The sequence below is a fragment of the Pelodiscus sinensis genome, chromosome 8 (genome assembly GCF_052426305.1).
Source record: "Pelodiscus sinensis isolate ZL-2025 chromosome 8, ASM5242630v1, whole genome shotgun sequence".
Classification (NCBI taxonomy): Eukaryota; Metazoa; Chordata; order Testudines; family Trionychidae; genus Pelodiscus; species Pelodiscus sinensis.
Genome location: NC_143059.1, coordinates 3481228 through 3500212, shown reverse-complemented (window position 1 = coordinate 3500212; position 18985 = coordinate 3481228). Strand labels below are relative to the sequence as shown.

The 18985-nt window shown below is 55.0% G+C and overlaps 1 protein-coding gene across 3 annotated transcripts in view; it reads right to left on the bottom strand.

Annotated features, from left to right (window-relative positions):
• The window catches only part of TLL2 (tolloid like 2), a 72464-nt gene that overhangs the window by 17676 nt on the left and 35803 nt on the right, over positions 1-18985 (bottom strand). The window contains exons 4-11 of one of the 3 annotated variants that reach the window (XM_075934523.2): positions 17076-17246; positions 14777-14894; positions 13518-13696; positions 12321-12426; positions 10203-10327; positions 6631-6746; positions 5354-5456; positions 812-928 (exon numbers count right to left, since the gene is read on the bottom strand). In XM_075934523.2, the coding sequence (XP_075790638.1) occupies positions 812-928; positions 5354-5456; positions 6631-6746; positions 10203-10327; positions 12321-12426; positions 13518-13696; positions 14777-14894; positions 17076-17246 (1035 nt within the window). Of the gene's footprint in view, positions 1-811; positions 929-5353; positions 5457-6630; positions 6747-10202; positions 10328-12307; positions 12427-13517; positions 13697-14776; positions 14895-17075; positions 17247-18985 lie in introns of those variants that run through there. The other 2 variants (XM_075934526.2, XM_089780024.1) reach the window with 2 other exon arrangements.

Below are 18985 nucleotides of genomic sequence, written 5' to 3'. Positions count from 1 at the left end.
GAGCCAGTGGACTTTCCTTCCATTTTCCCCTCCCCAAACCAACGAGGGAATTTTCTCCCAACACTTTCCACAACATTTTCAGCATTTTCTAGCGACGTGTGCAAGACGGCTCGTGCACAACGACCTGGAGAATGTATATTCTGGGGCTTAAACAAAGGCCACAGATTGACAAAAAGACACTCTGGGCTCCAAAATTCCAGCCAGCTCCATTGCACACCCCTTCGTCCTGATGTAAGATGCTGCGACACCTCGCCTCTGGAAGGCCCTCACAGACAATAGACATAGCGCGTCACACCAGGACAACACATGTCCACTGACCAGCGGGGAAGGGCCAGGACTGCAGGCAAGCCCCGCCTCTGACAAGAAATGTTAGGCAGCCTGAAATTCATCCAAGGAGCTTCACCTTCAAGGATCTTACCTAATCCGCCTGAAGGACAACAGGCTGTGTCCATCATTTGGCCTCAGGGAGGGTAGAAATTTCGGTGCCAGACGCTTACAATCTCTGAGCAGAGACCTGGCTGGACAGTTAACCTGTGAGGAAGCACCAACCTCCCAGTGATAAACCTCTGCCTAGATGGGTGGTAGCTACAGTAGGTTCTTAACAGGTGGAAGCAGAGGAGCTGTGCTCAGATGTGGTCTACTCTATACCATCCCCTGGAAACAGGCTGGGCCTTGCCTACTGACGGGTCCCACTAGCTTTTGGAAAGGGAGCGAGTGCAGAGCTGTCATTTCTCCAACAGGTCCCCGTTTGTTACTTCCCCACGTCGTGCTGGGATCCCCTCGATGCCGGCCTCCTAGCGAAGGGTCGTACCTTCATAAACCACAAAGAAACCTTTGCCCAGGATGTTGCTGCTGCTCCGGAACTCGATCCACAGCCGGCTGTCGGTGGAGATCAGAGGCTCGGGGACTTTATCCCCACAGAATCGACCTAGGAGGCAGGAAACAGACCATCAAGATCTCGCCTCGGCGACTGGCAGAAGTGGCTTGTGATCACCAGGGCAGTGGACAGGGAAACGTACAAGGCCACCTGCCCTTCGAGAGAACAGTCCAGCTGCCAAAGTCAACACAGCCAAAGGTTTTTCATTCCAACTGCAACTTAGATAAGAACATCAGAACGGCCAGACTGGGTCAGACCAAAGGTCCATCTAGCCCAGTATCCTGTCTGGGGCACCTGGCATTGGCCACTGTCGGCAGAGGGAGTGAACGGAACAGGGAATCCTCACATGACCCCTCTCCTGTCATCCATTTCCAGACAAACGGAGGCTAGGGACACCATTCCTACCCATCCTGGCTAATAGCCATTGATGGACCTAACCTCCATGAATTTATCTAGCTCTTTTATGAACCCTGTGTTAAAGTCCTGGTCTTCACATCATCCTCTAGCAAGGAGTTCCACAAGTTGACTATGCGCTGTGTGAAGAAAACTTCCTTTTGTTTGTTTTAACCCTGCTACCTATTAATTTCATTTGGTGACCCCTAGTTCTTATATTATGGAAACAAGTCAATAACTTTTCCTTGTTCGCTTTTCCACACCAGTCATTTTATAGATCTTTAAAAAAAAAAAAATCACCTGATTAGTATTCACCTGGGATAGGGTTTAAACATCATCTGGGAACAACAGCCAGCCTGGCTCGCTCCCAAATGCGGCCACCATTCGCCTGGCACTCGATTTACCCACACAAAAACAGGGCCATCTTAAATGGGATCTAGGTGAATGCAGTAGGGACTTGAGTCTCCCGTATTGTGAGTGACAAAGAGCTCGGAGTGACAGCCGCAACGCAGGGGTCCTGGCACATTCCCTCCCATCATTCTTATTTCTTTGTCGAACCAAGAGCCCGAGTCATGGCCCGGTGCCCACTGGGCTGCACTGCCCAGACACAGACTAAAAAGACGTCCCTTGATAGCGAGAACGGTGTTACAGCTCCGAGAGCGGTTCCCCCCCTTTGCCTGTGGCACAGAATTATCGGAGCTGGGCAGATTTTCCTGCTCGGTCCCCTGCAGCCTGATGGCGCTATCTTACGCAGGTGCTTCCCCGGGGGCTTTCCACGGCTTGATTCTCACTGTTCCGGTGTCCGGGACTGCATCCAGCCCAGTGACCCTGTGCATGCAGATGGTGTTACAGCCCGGGCTCCTCGAAGCCTGGTGCACTCAAGACACGTAAATCACCGAGGCAGGATGGTTCCTTCCTTCACTGGGCACCGGCAACACAATCTGCTGTAGGCAAGGGGGGGGTTGTTCCTCGGGAGTAGCTAAGTCCCTGCTTAGCCAATTGACTCGGCGGGGGGAATTTGGCACAGACTAAATGTAATTACCTCAATTGGAGTGCAGCCAGCTCATCGGGGTTCAGATTGCTGGTCTTGCACAAAAAATAGATTAGCTAGCTAGCTACAAGGGATGTGTAGGGAGAGACAGACAGACAGAGGGTGGGGGGAGAGATCAATCGGCCGATAGATCGGGGAGGGAGGGCAGTTGGAGAAATAGAACCATAGATAGATCAAGGAGGTGTGTGGGGAGCAATAGATTGGTCGATGGGGGAGATGGGGAGAGAGAGCGATCGATCGATCGATGGGGATGCTAGGAGAGAAAGATCAATCGACAGATAAGGGGAGGTGTGGGGAGCGATTGATTGATCGATGGGGATGTTGGGGGAGAGAGATTGATAGATTAAGGAGGAGCGATAGATTGATAGATCGATGGGGTGTGTGGGAAGAGAAGAGGACTGAGTGTGGGGAATGATGGATTCATTGATCGATAGGGATGTTGGGGGAGAGATTGATCAATCGATAGATTAAGGAGGGCGTGGGGAGCGATAGATCAATCGATGTGGCTGTTGGGCCAGATTGATCAATAGATTAAGGGGAAGCGCTAGATTGATAGATAGATCGACGGGGTGTGTAGGAGAAGAGAGAGAAGGATGAGGCGCATGGGGAAAGAGAGAGATAAATCAATAGATCGATCCAGGGGACCTGTATTACCCCACGGTGACAGAGCTTGGTGTCATGTCCCATCGGAAAGCCGGTGTCTCCGTACCCACCGACATGCTGCCTGATGAATTGTCTCTCAGCTCAGGCCATGTCAGGAGGAGGAGGAAAGGGGAGTGAATTAGCTACCGCACGTTAACCAACCAGCTGTCAAACCCTGGTGGGGAGAAGGCCATGACGGGTTCACACGTTAGCTGGCTGATGTTCCTGCCAGGCTGCCAGAGGCCTTGAGGGTGTGCTCCCAACTTGGAGAAGGCAAGCGCTCGGGTGGAACAACATCTGCTGACCCACACCACCGTCTTCCGCCTGCATCTCCCCTCCCAACGCTAACACCGACCCGACCCCGCTTAGCGCACCGACTCGGACCAGATCCCCCCCAAAGTCCAGTCCGCGTGGGTCAGGAGTCCTTGCGGTACGGCAGAGACGGTGACACGGTTCGCTGAAGCGTTCCAACGCCCGGGAAAGGGAGAGCAGCCAAAAGCACCGAGGCTGCAAAGTTACTTAGTTCTAGGCGCCCGGAGCAACTGCCTGCTGAATCTCAAATGGAAGTGCTGCGAGGACGTGGAGGAGAGGAAACGCAGAGGAGGAGGCCAGAATAAGTGAGCCCCTGGGAGTGCGATAAAGGGTCCCATTCATAAAAAGTTATGCCCCATTTAAGGCTGGATTTTCACACACATCCCTGGGAAAATATGCAGCGCGCCTTTTTTTTGTTTTTTTTTTTTTTCAGGCAAAATACATGCTTTCACCATTCATGCTAATCCTCCTCCCCACCCCCCGCCGGACCGCCACCAGCCTGCCTCTTCCAAACTAATTTCATGGCCCCCACCCCTGTCAGGGGCCAGGGCAGCTCACACAAGCCACTTGTTCCGAACGGAAACGTTTGCAAATCCCACTGGATTAAGATTTTTTTTTTTGAAGCGCTTCAGATATTTGGCAGGAAAACTGCAGTGACGCAAGGCCAGGCTGGTGGGAGGCCGGTTCCTGAGACGTGGGCTCGTCCCCTGAAAACAGTGACAGCGGCACGTGGACAGTGAGGCCACAAACCCCACGCCACTGCTCCTCCATACGGCACCAGAGAAACAGCCCGGAGACCACAGCTGCCCCCTTAACCAGTGCCAAGTACCCGCGCTCCTACCAACACCACCTCTCCCCAAGCAAGCCCGTGGGCCGGTCCTGCTCTGCCCACAGACAGCATGACAGGAAGAAGCGATGAGCAGGCAGGAGCCACGTGGGAACCCAGTCTGGCTTGAGGACAGTGCTCATGGTTGGATGCCTGGCGGCTGCCGCCCAAAAGCAGCAGGAGGCACTTCAGACATACCGAGGGTTACGAGCCTGTCGCTGCCGATTCTGCGTGGGAGGAAGCCGGGCGTCTGTGCCCGCTGGCTGTGCTCGCGCGCCCTTCTGCTTAGCCTGGCGCTCTGCAGCGCGAGCCCTAGTACTTTGCCCGTCTCTAGCACCTGGCCCCACAGAGCCTCGCCAAGAACCTCAGTCTTGGGCGCTGCATCCGGAAAGGCCAGAGCGGCCTGGCCGTGTCCTGCAGGCTTTCAGCGCCCAGAAGCTGCTTCCACTTGATGGGCGGTTTGAGGCCTGCAGGAGACAACCTGGCTGTGACCGGGGCTAGTTCCAGATGACAAAAGCCATCGCCATGACGGCCAAACTTGGGCCCACTTGGCAGCCCCGTGACAACACGGAGGGGCGCATGACTCATGAAGGCTGAACAAGGGCAGCACGGAGGATACTCCTCCAGCCTCCGCCTCCCAAGAATATTCATACCCTCTCCTGGGGATTTTCCTGAAGTGAAGGCAAAATGGAGCCAGGTCACATGCCCGTTGCTGCTCCAGATTATCTAACAGGTGCGGCATGCAAACAGGATTCCGAACCTCGTGGGAGGCTACAGACCAGGACACGGGATATCCAAAAAAGTTAAAAGCAGAAGTGGGTGAGGTCTGGGGATAGTAGCCCATCAGAACAAGAAGATTTGCATACCGAGAAAACCATGTCGCCAATTGCTAATCTCTGCACTGTGATAGGCTAAGAGCTAAAGGCATGGTCGCCCCACCGTGTGTTCTCATGAATCGCTGTCGTGTTCAGGCTCAGTACGTGCCCCTCAGCTCTGCAGCCGGACAATGGCGGAATATCACTTCCCTACTTCACAAGGCAGCTGGGAGGCTGCACAGCTCCAAAGGGATTTAGGTGCCTAACCACCACTGATTTCCACGGGGGCTAGGCTCCTAAATACCTTTAACACTCCGGTCTCGATGACTGTTCCTGAAGCACTTTGGAATTGTTGGAAGAAAGGCATTAGTACCAGGTGCATCCTTTCCACCCCACGCCTCTTGGGAAAAATTTTTTAAAAAGCACTAGCAACTCACCTAACAAGGGAGCCTTCCTCCAGTAGCCGTCCCGCACCTCCACGTAATCGTACCAGCACAGGCGACTTTTAAACAAGTCCATCGACGTGAAATTTAAAACGATCTGTGAAGAGACAGCGCACAGTTATCTTTGCCCACGGCGCGATTTCATGCGACAGATTAGAGGCCATCGGTGCGGTCACTCTGCATACGAAGTTGTGATCGTGGAGGATGGGCCACATTTTATTATCTTGTAGCATCTTTCATTGAAAAAACCACCACCCACTTTTAACCTGATGGGCTTTATGGAGCTAGAGAGAACAAGACAGAAGCCAGCCCAGCTAACTGCAATAATTATGGAAGATTATGCCAATTGACCGCATGGTGAATAAAGAAAAAGCCTATTATTAAGTATAGAATCATAGAATACTAGGACTGGAAGGGACCTCGAGAGTCATCAAGTCCAGTCCCCTGTCCTCATGGCAGGACCAAATACTGTCTAGACCATCTCTGATAGACACTTATCTAACCTACTCTTAAATATCTCCAGAGATGGGGATTCCAAAACCTCCCTGGGCAATTTATTCCAGTGTTTAACCCCCCTGACCGTTAGGAACTTTTTCCTAATGTCCAACCTAAACCTCCCTGGCTGCAGTTTAAGCCCATTGCTTCTTGTTCTACGACCATGGGAGCTTTGGTCGTAAGTGCAAACGGTCATACCTCGACCGTTCGCAACTCGGGGAGCGGCTGTACAATGCTCAGGAGTAATCACAATGGGAGAGAGAGACACAGGTGAACATCAAACAGAGCTGCACAAAAAGGTTGGTTTCCCTTTGGCTCAACCAACCAAAAATGAAACGTGGCCATTCAGGAAAGTCTTTATGTTTTCTTTTTGATTGAAAAGTCCCAGTCTTTTTAGTCTCTCTTCATACGGGACCCGTTCCAAACCCCTCATAATTTTTGCTGCCCTTTTCTGAACCTTTTCGGATGCCATCTGCAGCAAGTAGCACCGGTCCCCTATGCAAGCTCTACTCTGAAAAGAGAGAAGACGGGTGCAGAACATTGTATGTGGGAACCTGACCTCCCACAGCAATGCCTATCCACGACGTTGCTGTTCCGGGGTCATTGGCTCTGCATCCCTGTGCAAGACTCCACCAGATGAGCCTCCAACTTCAACCAAGATGGCGCCCAGCCTCGGCATTCAGGATGAAAATACGGGTGGCCTACAGCCTCCCAGGAAGTTGCTAACACAACGCCTTGGGCAACCCATTGCAGATCCAACGGGCTGTCGAACCTACCTTCTCCCCAGGCGTCACAGATATTCTCCACACGCAATGGGAGTAGGAAGGGTAGCCATTTGGGAAACCGGGGGCAGAGAAATTCCCCGTCGTGTCCTGCAAGGTTTCACCGCAAGCTGTGGGATTGAAAGACAGCAGCAAAGAGTTACCACCTGAAAGACATCCGTCAGTCCATCAAGCTGGGTTCGATCTCCTGTTGTGAATACAGCTAGCAAGTCAGGCAGCCTTGTACCGCCCGGTCCAAGACTCAAATCCAGCCTCAGTTAGTAGGGAGCTAAGAAAGATTTATCCATCTGGGGATGCTCAGAAAAATAAATCATTCCAAAGGGTAACCTCTCCCATCTGCACCACGGATATTTTTAAATGATGTGAATGGGGGAAGATCTTTTCTTCCCTTGCCACCAAAGGGAAAATTATGACAACCCAAGCCCACGAGAAAAGTGATTTTCCCTTCATTACACTCTGCTCAATAAAGTTCCCCTTAGTTACCATTGTTAAGACTCTGTTTCGGATTACAACACAGTCACAACAAGCCCAAAGCACCCTCCGTTCACGGAGCGAGCTCGGCAGCGCAGCAAGATGCAGGATAAGATTTTCATGTCATGCCATGTCAGTGCCTCTCTCCCCCACGCGCTGTGTGTTGCCGGTCGCAGCAGGAGAGCCGGAGAGCCCAGGAAGTTTTTAAATCACCAGCTTCCAGCCTCTGTGAACTCAGCTACGACTAATCCCTGGTCCTGGAGGCAGGAAGGGCTGGACTGTGGAACGCCATAGATTCGGGCAGGGCAGAGGGTGCCTGATGGGGGCAGAAGACCACCTATTTCACCTGCAGGGAATAGCACCAACCGCGGCTCGACTGCTCTGGATCGCTTTGGATTTCAGAAAGCTTGTACCCACTCCCCTTCTGAAGCGGGGTCTGACCCTGGCTTGGTTCCCCCAGCAACTGCTGGCAGCCCCCAAGAATCCTCCATAAAGCTGGGAGCACTTTGAAAGATTTGACAAGATGCAACATCTGCCTCCGTTTCTCATGCAAATGCCCCGGAGGCGGCTCTGCCGGGTACCCCTCCCCCGGCTCGCGGCTCGCTGATTTTTCAGCCTTGATCACAATGAGAGGGGTGGGTTGGAACCTGGGGGTGAAGAGAAACGGACTCCAATCAGGACACTTAATATACATAAGATCAGCCAGACTGGGTCAGACCAACGGTCCAGCTAGCCCAGTGTCCTGTCTGCTGACAGTGGCCAATGCCAGGTGCCCCCGAGAGAGGTAACACAACAGGTAATCCTCTTGTGATCCCTCCCCTGTCACCCATTTCCAGACAAACAGAGGCTAGGGACAGCATCCCTACCCATCCTGACTAACAGCCATTCATGAACCTAACCTCCAGGAATCTATCTAGCTCTTTTTTGAAGCCTGTTCAAGTCCTAGCCTTCACCATTTCCTCTGGCAAGGAGTTCCACAGGTTGACTATGCGCTGGGTGAAGAAAAACTTCAAGAGAAGCCACGCTGGTCTAATAAAAGATGTTCCTCACCCAACTCATCCCTATCTCCAGGGACCCACCTGGCTGCACCACCCCTGCAAACGATCCGGGTTCCACGTAGGCCGTTTGCACGTGCTAGAGGCACCAGGTGGAAGCAAAACTCCGTGCTGGACTCCTAGTGCCAGAGCCTGAAGTTAGAGGAGGTGAAACCCAACCTTCCTTCTCCACACATCTGAGCTACCCTAGCGGTGCCATCTCTCGGGGCTATGACATGGCCTATGACATGCCAGAAAAGGGCCGGCAGTGATGGTGATGGGTCAGAGGAGGCTTCAGGGAGATTGACCGAAACCTGCTATTTTTGGTGATAAGGACACCCAATCTCTCTGGAGAGAATCACCTGGAATCATCAAGAGGTGGCAGGAAGGTCGTCAGGATGACTCCAAGACCGTCGGACCATTTACGGATGCATCCCAGGTCATGGTGCGGGGAGATAAAGAACCACTGCTCTGAAACGCCCTGCCTCCGGGGAGAGGCAATTGCAGGGCGCACGTCTCGTATTGCCAGAATTATACGGGGCGAAGAGGAGCTGCCGGGCAGGCTGCAGGGGAATTCGTTCGGGACACGCTAAGTGCAATTACCCAGCGATCTTGCAGGATCATGGAATTACCGGGCAGACCCCGGGGGCTTGCCAGCAAACGCTGTTCTGATACAGCATCAAGAAAGGAGCGTCGAGAGCGACTTCCAACACGGTAAACAGTCCCAGAAATTCAGTTTGCTTTTTAGTTAGGAGGAGGGGTGTGTGTGTGTGTGTGTTGGGGGACACAGGAAGTGGGTGTGAGCGAGGGGAGTGTCTTTCTCCTCCTCAATTGGGGGCCACAACGATGGGAGGGGGGGTGTTTTTTCTGGTTCTCACATGTGCATGGCCCCTGACTGACTTTCCTGTGGGTTAGCAGCCCCCGATCCAAAACCGGCTCCCCGCCCCAAGAGCGAACTGGGCACAGAGGGGTTGTTAATATCCACACAGCAGGTGGCCAGTGAGGGATGCTAACCCGGCAGGGCGACAAGGCAGGCAAGACTGACTCTTTCCCTGTGTTCGCTGCCTTTCCTTCCCGACTCTCTGGGACATGCAGCGCGTCACCCATCTGGGAGGGATGCGTCTCCAGGCCTGCGGCACATGGACTAATTCCACCTCCTCTCAGACTGGGACCCGGAAGACCCCAGAACTGCCCCCTTCTAAATTGCCAACATGGCTACTTCTGACTGGAGAAGCGTCTGCCCCCTTCTCAGGGGGAATTTGGACAGCATCGCAGTGGACTGAAAAGGAGTTGGCCTTACTCTCCTGTTTGCTTAGACGTGAAGAACAAGGAATAAGGCAGAGGTGGGACCAGATGTGGCCCTCGGCTTGGCCCCTGAGGCTCAGATACACACCCCCAGTATTGGGGACCTGAGTTGGTGCTCCAGCCCCCCCCCCAACACTCCCCTAGGGGCTGGAACCCACAAAATCTACCAGCCTGGCCCCCCCGGTGTGCAAGGGAAATGTGGAGCGTGCCCTTCTGTTTCTCAGTTGGGTTTTTCCCCCCTTCTTACTCGTGTGCAACCCCCGACTGATTTTTCTGGGGGTCAGTAGCCCCCAACCCAGAAGAGGTTCCCCACCCCTGGAATAAGAGTTTCCCTTTTTGTCCTGGTGAGTTAATCTGGTGACAACCTGGCCCAAAACGAACCCGCCGTGGACCATTTGCCCTCCCCTACCCCTTGGTAACAGACTCTGAACATGGTGCAGTGTGCACTTCCTCAACCAAAAATCGGTGGGCGGGGACAGCAGGACTTCTAGCTTCCTTTTCCGCAAAGCATGCTGGGAAGGGGAGGAGTCTCTGAATATCAACTGCAGGTGCTACATCTGCTGAGGAAGAGAGTCGTAAGCCCTCAAAAAAATTCAAGCTGATTGACAAAAGTTCACCCCTCCCGGCTGGAAGCACTTGGAGGCCCCACCGTCTCCCCAGCTCTTTCACCAAAGGGATCGTTAACGTGCTGTTCAATTCCAGATAAAGCCCTCAGGTGGGACGGCGTTAGAGCCGCCCCGCTCTGGCTGTACTTACCTGGGCACTTGTACAGCTTCCTCGCCTGAGCAATGTCGCCCTGACTCAGCCGAATGCGCTGACCGATAGTTGGCCGCACCCCACTGTCATCGCGCCGGGGAAGGATGGTGTCCAGGAAGACCCCTCTGGAGACAGACAGACAGACAGACAGCAGTGAAGACGGCAGGATGTGCTGAGGGCTATCACAATTACGCATGAGAACCCGGTGAGACCACATGCCCTGCGCTAGCCGGAAGGGGGAACGGGATCTGACCGGACAACATATTTCATGAGAAGTTTGCGCTTTGATATTCGTATCCTCTGACTGTTCCAAATGTGCAGACAGCTCCGGTGAATTCCTCTCTGGGACTCGCAGAGGCTGTGGCTGCTTCTATTCCAGCACAAAGTCTTTACTCGCCATAAATCAGAGCGGGCAATAGAACAGCCTTTTGCAAGGCTCACGTCAACATACTCCCATCGGATCCACAGAAGCTCAGATTGCTCCGCATGGCCATGGGAGCAGTGTGGGGTGTCCTTGCTGACCGAGACTACTGTCGACATAAGAATGGTCAACCTGGGTGAGACCAAAGGTCCATCTAGCCCCGTGTCCTGTCTGCCCACAGTGGCCAATGCCAGGTGCTCCAGGGAGAGTGGACTGAACAGGGAATCTTCAAGTGATCCCTCTCCCTGACGGAGGCTAGGGACACCATTCCTACCCATCCTGGCCAAGAGCCATTGATGGACTCAACCTCCCTGAATTTATCTAGTTCTTTCTTGAACCCTGTTAAAATCCTGGTCTTCACAACATCCTCCAGCAAGGAGTTCCACAGGTTGACTTGCCATTGTTAGATGATAAAACTAAAAAGCTCCTCTGCTCCTAATGTCCAGCTTAAATTGCAGCAAGGGAGGTTTAGGTTGGACATTAGGAAAAAGTTCCTAACTGTCAGGGTGGTCAAACACTGGAATAAATTGCCTGGGGAGGTTGTGGAATCCCCATCTCTGGAGATATTGAAGAGCAGGTTAGATAAATGTCTATCAGGGATGGTCTAGACAGTACTGGGTCCTGCCATGAGGGCAGGGGCCTGGATTTGATGACCTCTCCAGGTCCCTTCCAGTCCTAGGATTCTATGATTCATGTCTTAACTCATCCCCACTCTTGGTCCCTTTGGACTGGCCAAGCCTCTGAGCCAAGGACTCTCTTTGTACCTTTTCCTAAGTCTCGTCTTTGTGCTCCCTTCTGGGTGTCCCCCTCCCCAAGTCTTAGACCTTGAGTCAACACAGGATTACGCATGTGCCTGACTTCCAGCATGTAAGCAGCCCACTGAAATGAACGTGCCTCTAGCGCAAGGGTCTTAAATGCAAACGTTATTTCAATGTAACATTAAAGGGAAGCATTAAGGCCTAGTGGGTAGAGCCCTGGACATGGCCTAAGGGGACTTGGCTTCTGTCCCCCTGCGTTTCCTTGCCAAGACAGCGGTCTGGCACCGTCCTGTTGCCTAGTTTGCTAATTGTGACCAACGGAGGAGCCAAGCAGATCCGCTCCCTTGCTTGCCCTGCCCTGTCGCACCGATGGTAGGTCTGCTTCAAGCGCAGCGCTGCCATTCGTCAGCTGGCTCCCCCAGGCAGCAGCTACACAAGGACCCACAATGCATTGCTCCACTAGTGACATTCACCAGTGGCGAGTTTCAGGGTCCTGACGTCTAGACAAGGCCAGCGGGGACAGAACTGGGCCCACACACCGGGGCTCAGTTCCCAATGCGCCTCTGCTATCCATGCAGTGGGCGGAACAATCCAAGAGGGCTCAAAGTCACCTCAACTGGGGAGGAAGCAGAGAATGTTAACATGGATAAGTACCACCTTGTTGCTCTACGTAACATTATCTGGAGGTCTTAGGGGTCTTTGTGAAAGGTGGAGACAGAGGCGGTGAAGAGAGGATTTCCCCGTGGTTCCACTGAGCCATTTGTATGCTTTGGCTTTACAGGTCTGGCAGGGCTAAGTTCTGATGTTGGATAGATCGCTGCTTGCTTACGTCATGCTTATCCGCATGAAACTCACAGGACTTCTAGCGGCAGTGCAGCCTGGGTAGCCAGCCGCAGGCGCTATATAAAGTAGTAAAGAGAAATAACCTTGGATTCCAACCTTGAAAAGGTGTTCCGGGCGTAGTGCATGATGCTGTCAAAGTCATAGGTCTCTCCCAGAGAATTCACTTCTCCGGCTTCCATCTTTAAGAAGTTGTACTCCTGACCTGCGACACAAGGCTCCGTTAAAAAGGAAAGGATTTCCCAGAAATCTGAGAGCCTGGCTCAGAAGAGATCTCACAAGCAACACGTGCAAATGAATAATTTTTTTGGCGTGGTGGCTGAACCACCAAAATAAAAATTAGAAAATACTTTCATTTGGGATCAACCCAAAACACCTTTTTTTGGGGGGGGGGATATTTGTTTTTAGTTGTTTTTTGTTTGTTTTTGTCTACACTGCAGTAGCCAGTTGGTCACAGAATGTTAGAGAGAGAAGGCAGGTGAGGTAACATATTTTAATCAGACCAGCTTCTACTGGTGATGGAGACACACTTTTGAATTTATTTTGTGTAAACTCGAGCTGTGTAAGCTCAAAAATGTCTCTCTTCCACCAACAAAAATTGGCCCAATAAGAGATTATTTCACCCACCAAGTCTCTCAAATTTTCTGGCAAAACAAAATAGTTGAACACAAATTTGGTTTAGGTTGAATGAAACATTTCATTTGGGTTTTTTTTAAACCTGCTTAAAAATAAAATCGAAGATAAATTTGAACCAAATTTTGAATTAAGCCGAAACATGATGTTTAAAAAACATCGCAAGAAAAACATTGATGTTACTTATTTATTTTGCGGAAACAATTTGGCAAATTTGACACAAATCCATGACATATTTTGATCGACCTAAATCCATATAATGCAGAAAAAAAAATTGGTTGCACAAGTTTCTCCCAGTTCTACTCAAAAGGGGCATTTCTGGATCCCTGATGGGAAACAGATTATACCTGCTCAGACGTACAAAAGGCCTAACATGAAGAACGAGTCTCTCTTGTTCAGCCCAATCTCCTTTCTGTATCGGTTTCAAAATTCATTTGATTCTGTTTCTCCCATATAACTTGACTCCCTAGAAATGCTCTGGAAAAGCCAGTCACAGCCTAGCGCAGCGCGTGTCCCGTGGCACCAACCCCACGTACATTTCTGTGGGCTTCTCAGCTATCTTGTAAATTCCTTTAACGTTATTCTGTTTAGCCTGCCCACGCCCACGGAGCTCTGAGGTTTCTGCCGCAGTCTCGGGAAGTGCTACGAAAACGCCACTTTTACCTTGCTGGATGTTTTCTCGGATGATGGTGACATGCTGGTCCCGGTCGGGCCGCGTGTGCTCGTGCCAAAACCCAACCACGTGGCCCAGCTCGTGGGCCACGATGCCAAACTTGTCACAGTTCTTGCCGATGGAGATGGCCTGGGGGCCTCCCCCTCGGCGCCCCACGTAGGAGCAGCAACTGGAAAACAAGGAGCTGGATGAGTGACGTTTGCGGGCGAAAGCAGGCGGCATGGCTGGCCTAGCAGGTGTCTCTGTACTGGCAGAGCAGGCTCCCGGCCCTGCTAGAGGCAGGCAGACGAACTTGGGGTAACGTTGCCTTTTGTTGGGTCAAGGTGCTCCGGAGCAGGCAGGTCTGAGCTTGTCGAGAGAGAATGCAGCTGGGTCTCCCTCCCCTTCACCCCCCATTTAGCCTTTTCACCTGGGGCAGGCCTTTGGAGCAGAACGGCCTCCGGTCTCCTTATGCCGCATGCCAGTGGCGGGGGGGTTGGTGTAAATCTCGGTGAGACGAGCCAGGCCTGGGGAATTGGTTGGGCCTGGGGCTGCTTTGGGAGGGCGTTGGACTCAATGACCATCTGAGGTCTCTGCCAGCCCACGGTTCTAGGCAGGGCATCACGGTGGAGGGATATTAGATTCTACAGGCAAACGTGCCATCTCCAGACTCATTGCCCTGTGGAAGGCACAGGCCACATCCAGCCGATGGGCTGTATTTGCCTGTCCCTGGCCTAGCCCAACAGGCCCTCGATCCTGCTACAGTAATAAACAACAGGGGCTACATTCACCGTCAGGACAGAGCGCCGATGGGAAACCAACAGCCTAAGGAAACTGGAGCCTCCGAGAATCTACCCATCGGACCTCCACGGGGGGTCGTTAGGAACTGGGCAGCGAGTCCCTGAACCGGGAGAGCCGATGTTCCATTCCTAGTCCTGCCACCCCCTTCCTGTATGACCTGAGGCGAATCCCCAGTGGGGAGCCACCCCCAAGACTGGGAGCTTAATGTTGCCATCTGTAAAATGGGCACAGAGCCTCCTGTGAGAGCAAGACGCAGCCTCTGCCCCAGCAGGCTCACAACGCGTTTCAGAGTGGCCCCACTTGGAAATACAAAATGGAGGCACGGCGCTTTCCACGCGAGTTTCACTGACAGGGATGGGACAGTCCAAAGGTGCACCTGTCCCACCGACATCCCTGGTACAGGATCAGGGAAGAGGCTAGCCGGTCGTGAAGCTGGAGGCCGCTCTGTGTGCCGGGGAGTGTCGCTTACCCGCAGGTTCTGTACGTGAACACGATGAAGCTCTCCTCGTCGGTCCTCTCCACAAACGTCACGCAGGTGTACTTCTCCCAGTGCCTCATGGCCTGCTTAAAAATAGCCCTCTGGCTGCCTGCAAGAAAAGAGCACAGCCACGCAAGCATGGAGGGCCTCGTTTCCCCACTGCTCCCCTCCGAGGCCACACCTGCTGCCTCACACCTGGCGAGCCGCCGTTCGAAGCGACACGATTCAGCACTGACAGTCGGGGCCGCGTGTCTATTCACCAGCCGGAGAGGCCCGCCGGCAAAAGGGAGCGACCCTATGGCCAGCTATGCACGGCGCGGTGTTCTGGACACGACCCAACTCTCGCAGCGTTCGAGCCCAGGCCCACGCAGGACAGGGAATCAAAAAGCTGGGGGGCGGGGGGAATTCTGGATCGGCATTCGGGGCGCATGCCCCCAGCTCCACGGGAACGGAGCCAAACGGTTGCTGAACACGTCCTCAAACGAGGAGCAAACGATAGCGAAGGGAAAAGCTGGAGGGGGTGAGGACAGATGGAAAGGTTCGGGCACAGACAGATGGTCTGGCCACGGGGGAGCATGCAAAGCAACGTGTACACAATGTGTAATGCGCTCCCTTTGCCCGGTGCACAAGGTCTGCTCCAGGCTGGCCCTGACGCCGCGGGGCAGAGGAGACGGCTCTGCCCTGCCAGCTAGAGAGGGTATGTTTAGGAAAGGGATCGGACGATTCAGCTGCCGACCATGGCACCTACCAATCTGTGCCTGCTAGCTGCAAATGTCTGAAGGAGATGGGGCACTAGAGGGGGGGTCTCCGAGTTTCTGCAGAGAATCCTTTCCCGGGTGTCTGGCTGGTGGGTCTCGCCCAGACGTTTGGGGTCCAACGGATTGCCGGATGTGGGGTCAGGAAGGAATTTGCTCCGGGGCCAGATTGGCAGAGACCCGTGGGTGGGGGCTGCCGCGTGGGGCTCGGGTCACTCGGAGTTTTACCCGAGTGTAAATGGTGGATTTGGATTCTGAAAACCCGACGTCAGGCCGGGTGGGACCGAGCCGGAGGCTTGGGTCTGTTACAGGAGCTGGGGGGAGGGGGGGGTGGCTGTCAGGCACAGAAGGTCAGACTTAGCGGATCACAATGGTCCCTCCTGGCCTTCACGTCTCCGCCCTGGGCCGCATGCTGTCCCATCGGGAGCGGCACCGCAGCGGCGGCCTCCCACACGGCTCGGCTCAGCAGGAAGCCCTGCCGAGACAGCGCCCCCTCCTCGCAGCTCTGCCCAGGGCAGTACCTGAACCCGACGGGGCAGCGTGGGGGGGACGGGACAGAACCATGGAGCAGTCTGGGAAGGGAGCAAACCTGGAGCAGGAAGCGCCCTCCAGGAGGCCGCAGGAAGTGAGGGCGAAACGGGGTTGAATGCGGAGTGAAATATGGCCTCAGAGCCCAGCTTGGCGCGATCTCCCAAAGGGAGGGGAGAAGTCTCCCCACCAAAGCCAGGGTGGACGGGCCGCTGGGGGACTTAGGGACCCTGCACTGGCCCGAGCAGGAAGGAGGGCTGGACTCGTTCCCACATCTAGGGTGCCAGGGAAGCGCTGGCTCCCCCTCTTTCAACCCTTCCCCAGGCCGCTCTGACCGAGGGAGGTAACGGGGCACTTCTGCCACGGCGTCCCCGAGCACGCACAGCGCACCAGGGCAGGCACAGTTGACTGGGTATCTGAAGATGCGCTTGGCTAGCACAAGACACGGGGAAGGGCGGCCAGGCAGGGCTGCACCCGAGAGGCCAAGCGTCCTCTGGAAGGCGAGCGCAAAGCCGCGGCAGGACACGGCCCTCTCCACGCTCCTGGGAATGAGGCCTATTTGCCTGTCTAGGCTCTCTGGTTCCACCCAGGGATCCAGCTCAGCGCTCCGTATTCCTCCCCCCCCAGCTGCCTGACGGCTCGGCGCCTCACCGGCCGACTGGCCAGAGAAGCAGCACAAGACACAGGGGTGTCCGGCTTTGCTGTCTGGGCCCCGGGCGCTCACGTCCCCATGCCCGTGGGGCAGAGCATCCTGCTTTTTCAGCACTGCCACCCCGCAGGCCCGACAGCCAGGTCTCCGATTCCAACCCACCCACCACCAGAGCTCTGGCCTTTCCGTGAACTTCAGGGGTGGGGTTGGGCAGCCGGTGCAGCCCCTTCACCCTGCAGCCAGCCCTCCCCAGGAAGGGGTGCTCCAAGAGCCGGCTCTCTTGAGCCAGGAGTGGCGACATCCGGCTTGGAAGAGCCCCTCCCGCCGCAAACAGCTAAGCCATGGCTTTGCTACTGACCAGTGAAATTCCCTCCGATGACGTAGGGTATGACCCCTCCTGGCCAGATACGCTCTGCCCTGGACGTGGTTGCCCTGCGGATTCTGGGAGGGGCCGGCGCGGCGGGGAGAGGTCGGTCTTTGTCCTCCTCGGCTGCCGGCCTCCTGGCGAGCGTGGCGTTCCCCTCGGCCTCTGCAAGGCAAAGCGTCCGGGCTGGTCAAGCCCTCTCGCCTCCCCGGGCAGCCCCAAGGCGCGACCCTGGCGCACGAGACAGAGGTCGGACTGGTGACGTGAACCCGAAGGCCCTCGTGTGGTAGAGCTCCTCAGGTCGTCTCGCTGGCCCTGCCCGTCCGCGATGCTACCGCCGACGGGCAGCCGCCTCCCGGCGGTCTCCTCGTTACAGCGAGGCACTGAGTCGAGATGGGCCCAAACGCACCCCCGACCGGGCTCTAGACCCCAGGTGGCAGCGTGGGCTCCTGGCATGTTAGCGGAAGGGAGATTCCCTGGCGCGGCGTTCATCTCAGTCGGCCACAGCACGGGAAGGATGGACAAGGACAGTAATTTGGCCTTCAGTGAAATCTCCACTCGAGGGCCCCTCCTGTACACGCCCCTTGGCCTGTGGGCTTGTTCCACTGCGGAGGCAGCGGCTGACTGGGGAGGTGCCTTCGGCTGAGGGCCTCTGCGCCAGACGGACGCGTTTAGGAGACTGGCGTCTGTTACGCAAGGTCTGGTTTGTACAATGGCGAAAGCATCCAGACGTCCTCCTACAGGCTGAACCTCCCAGAGCCCGGACTCAGCCCAGGGCCCGAGGCGCTGCTGGACCAAGGAGCCCCAGAGGCCGGCAGCCAGAGCCAGATGGGAGAACATGGGGGGGGGGAGCTCCGGCCGGACCAACAGCAGCTGGACCAGCAGCGGATGGGGAACCCCAGCTCGGGAACCCGGTGTCAGCGGGGCCAAGCGGAGGCTGTGGAAAAGTGGGGAGCATCACCGTGGCAACGCCCTTCCCCCAGTCCACAAGCACCAGATCTGAACCCTTCTGCTCACCGATGGCCCGGGGGTGGGGGCGTTATCTGAGTTCGTAGCCTCGCCTCAATCAGCTACTGGCCGGGCGGGGGGGTTCATACGCAGCTCCCACCGAGCCCTGAGCGCCACGCAAGAGGGGCCCCCGGCGCGGCTAGCAGGGGCTGCAGGCCCAGCGCCACGCTGGCGGGGACGTGCCGCGGCAAATCGGCGCTGCCAAGGCTGAGCAGCGCAGCACCATGGGAAGGAAATTAAGGCAGAGCAGAACTTTGGAACTCCCCTCCTCTGGGCCCCCGCGCGCTGGTAAAATGCTTCCCCCGAGCCCGCAGGTCCATGCCAGGTGCTTCAGACAAAGGGGAAACTATTCTCCTCTGGCATGCGCAGCCAGACCTCTCCCCAAGCAAGGCTCGGGGGAGTCTGCTGCACAGCAGGGGGAGAGGGGAGCATGGGACAGGACAAGGGAGGATCATGGAGTTTTACTCCAGATCCATAAACTGTTTTTCCTTGAGTGAGTGAATTTAATCCTGAGGCCCAATGCCCAACACTGGGTAGTGCAGCAGGAGTTTTTCTGAAGCTACACAGTCCAAGGGGCTGAGCTCTGGGATGGAAGTTCTACTCCTAGCTCAACCGTGGACTTGGGGTGTGGCCCTCAGACGTTGCTCAGGGGCTCTGCCTCAGTTTTTCTACCTGTAAAATGGGAACAATGATTTGTCACTGCAAAGCAGGTAACAGCCGTAAGAATTTCACCCGCCCCTCAGGCTGATGTTGTGTATTTATCCGCCGTCTAGGCAGTGGCAGCTCCCTGGTTTTGTTCGCATTAGTGTTTGAACTCTGGCGTAAAGCAGGAACAAGTCATGGACCCAGCCCCTGCATGGCGGATGGGTCGTGACCTGCATCACAGCCTTGTGCAT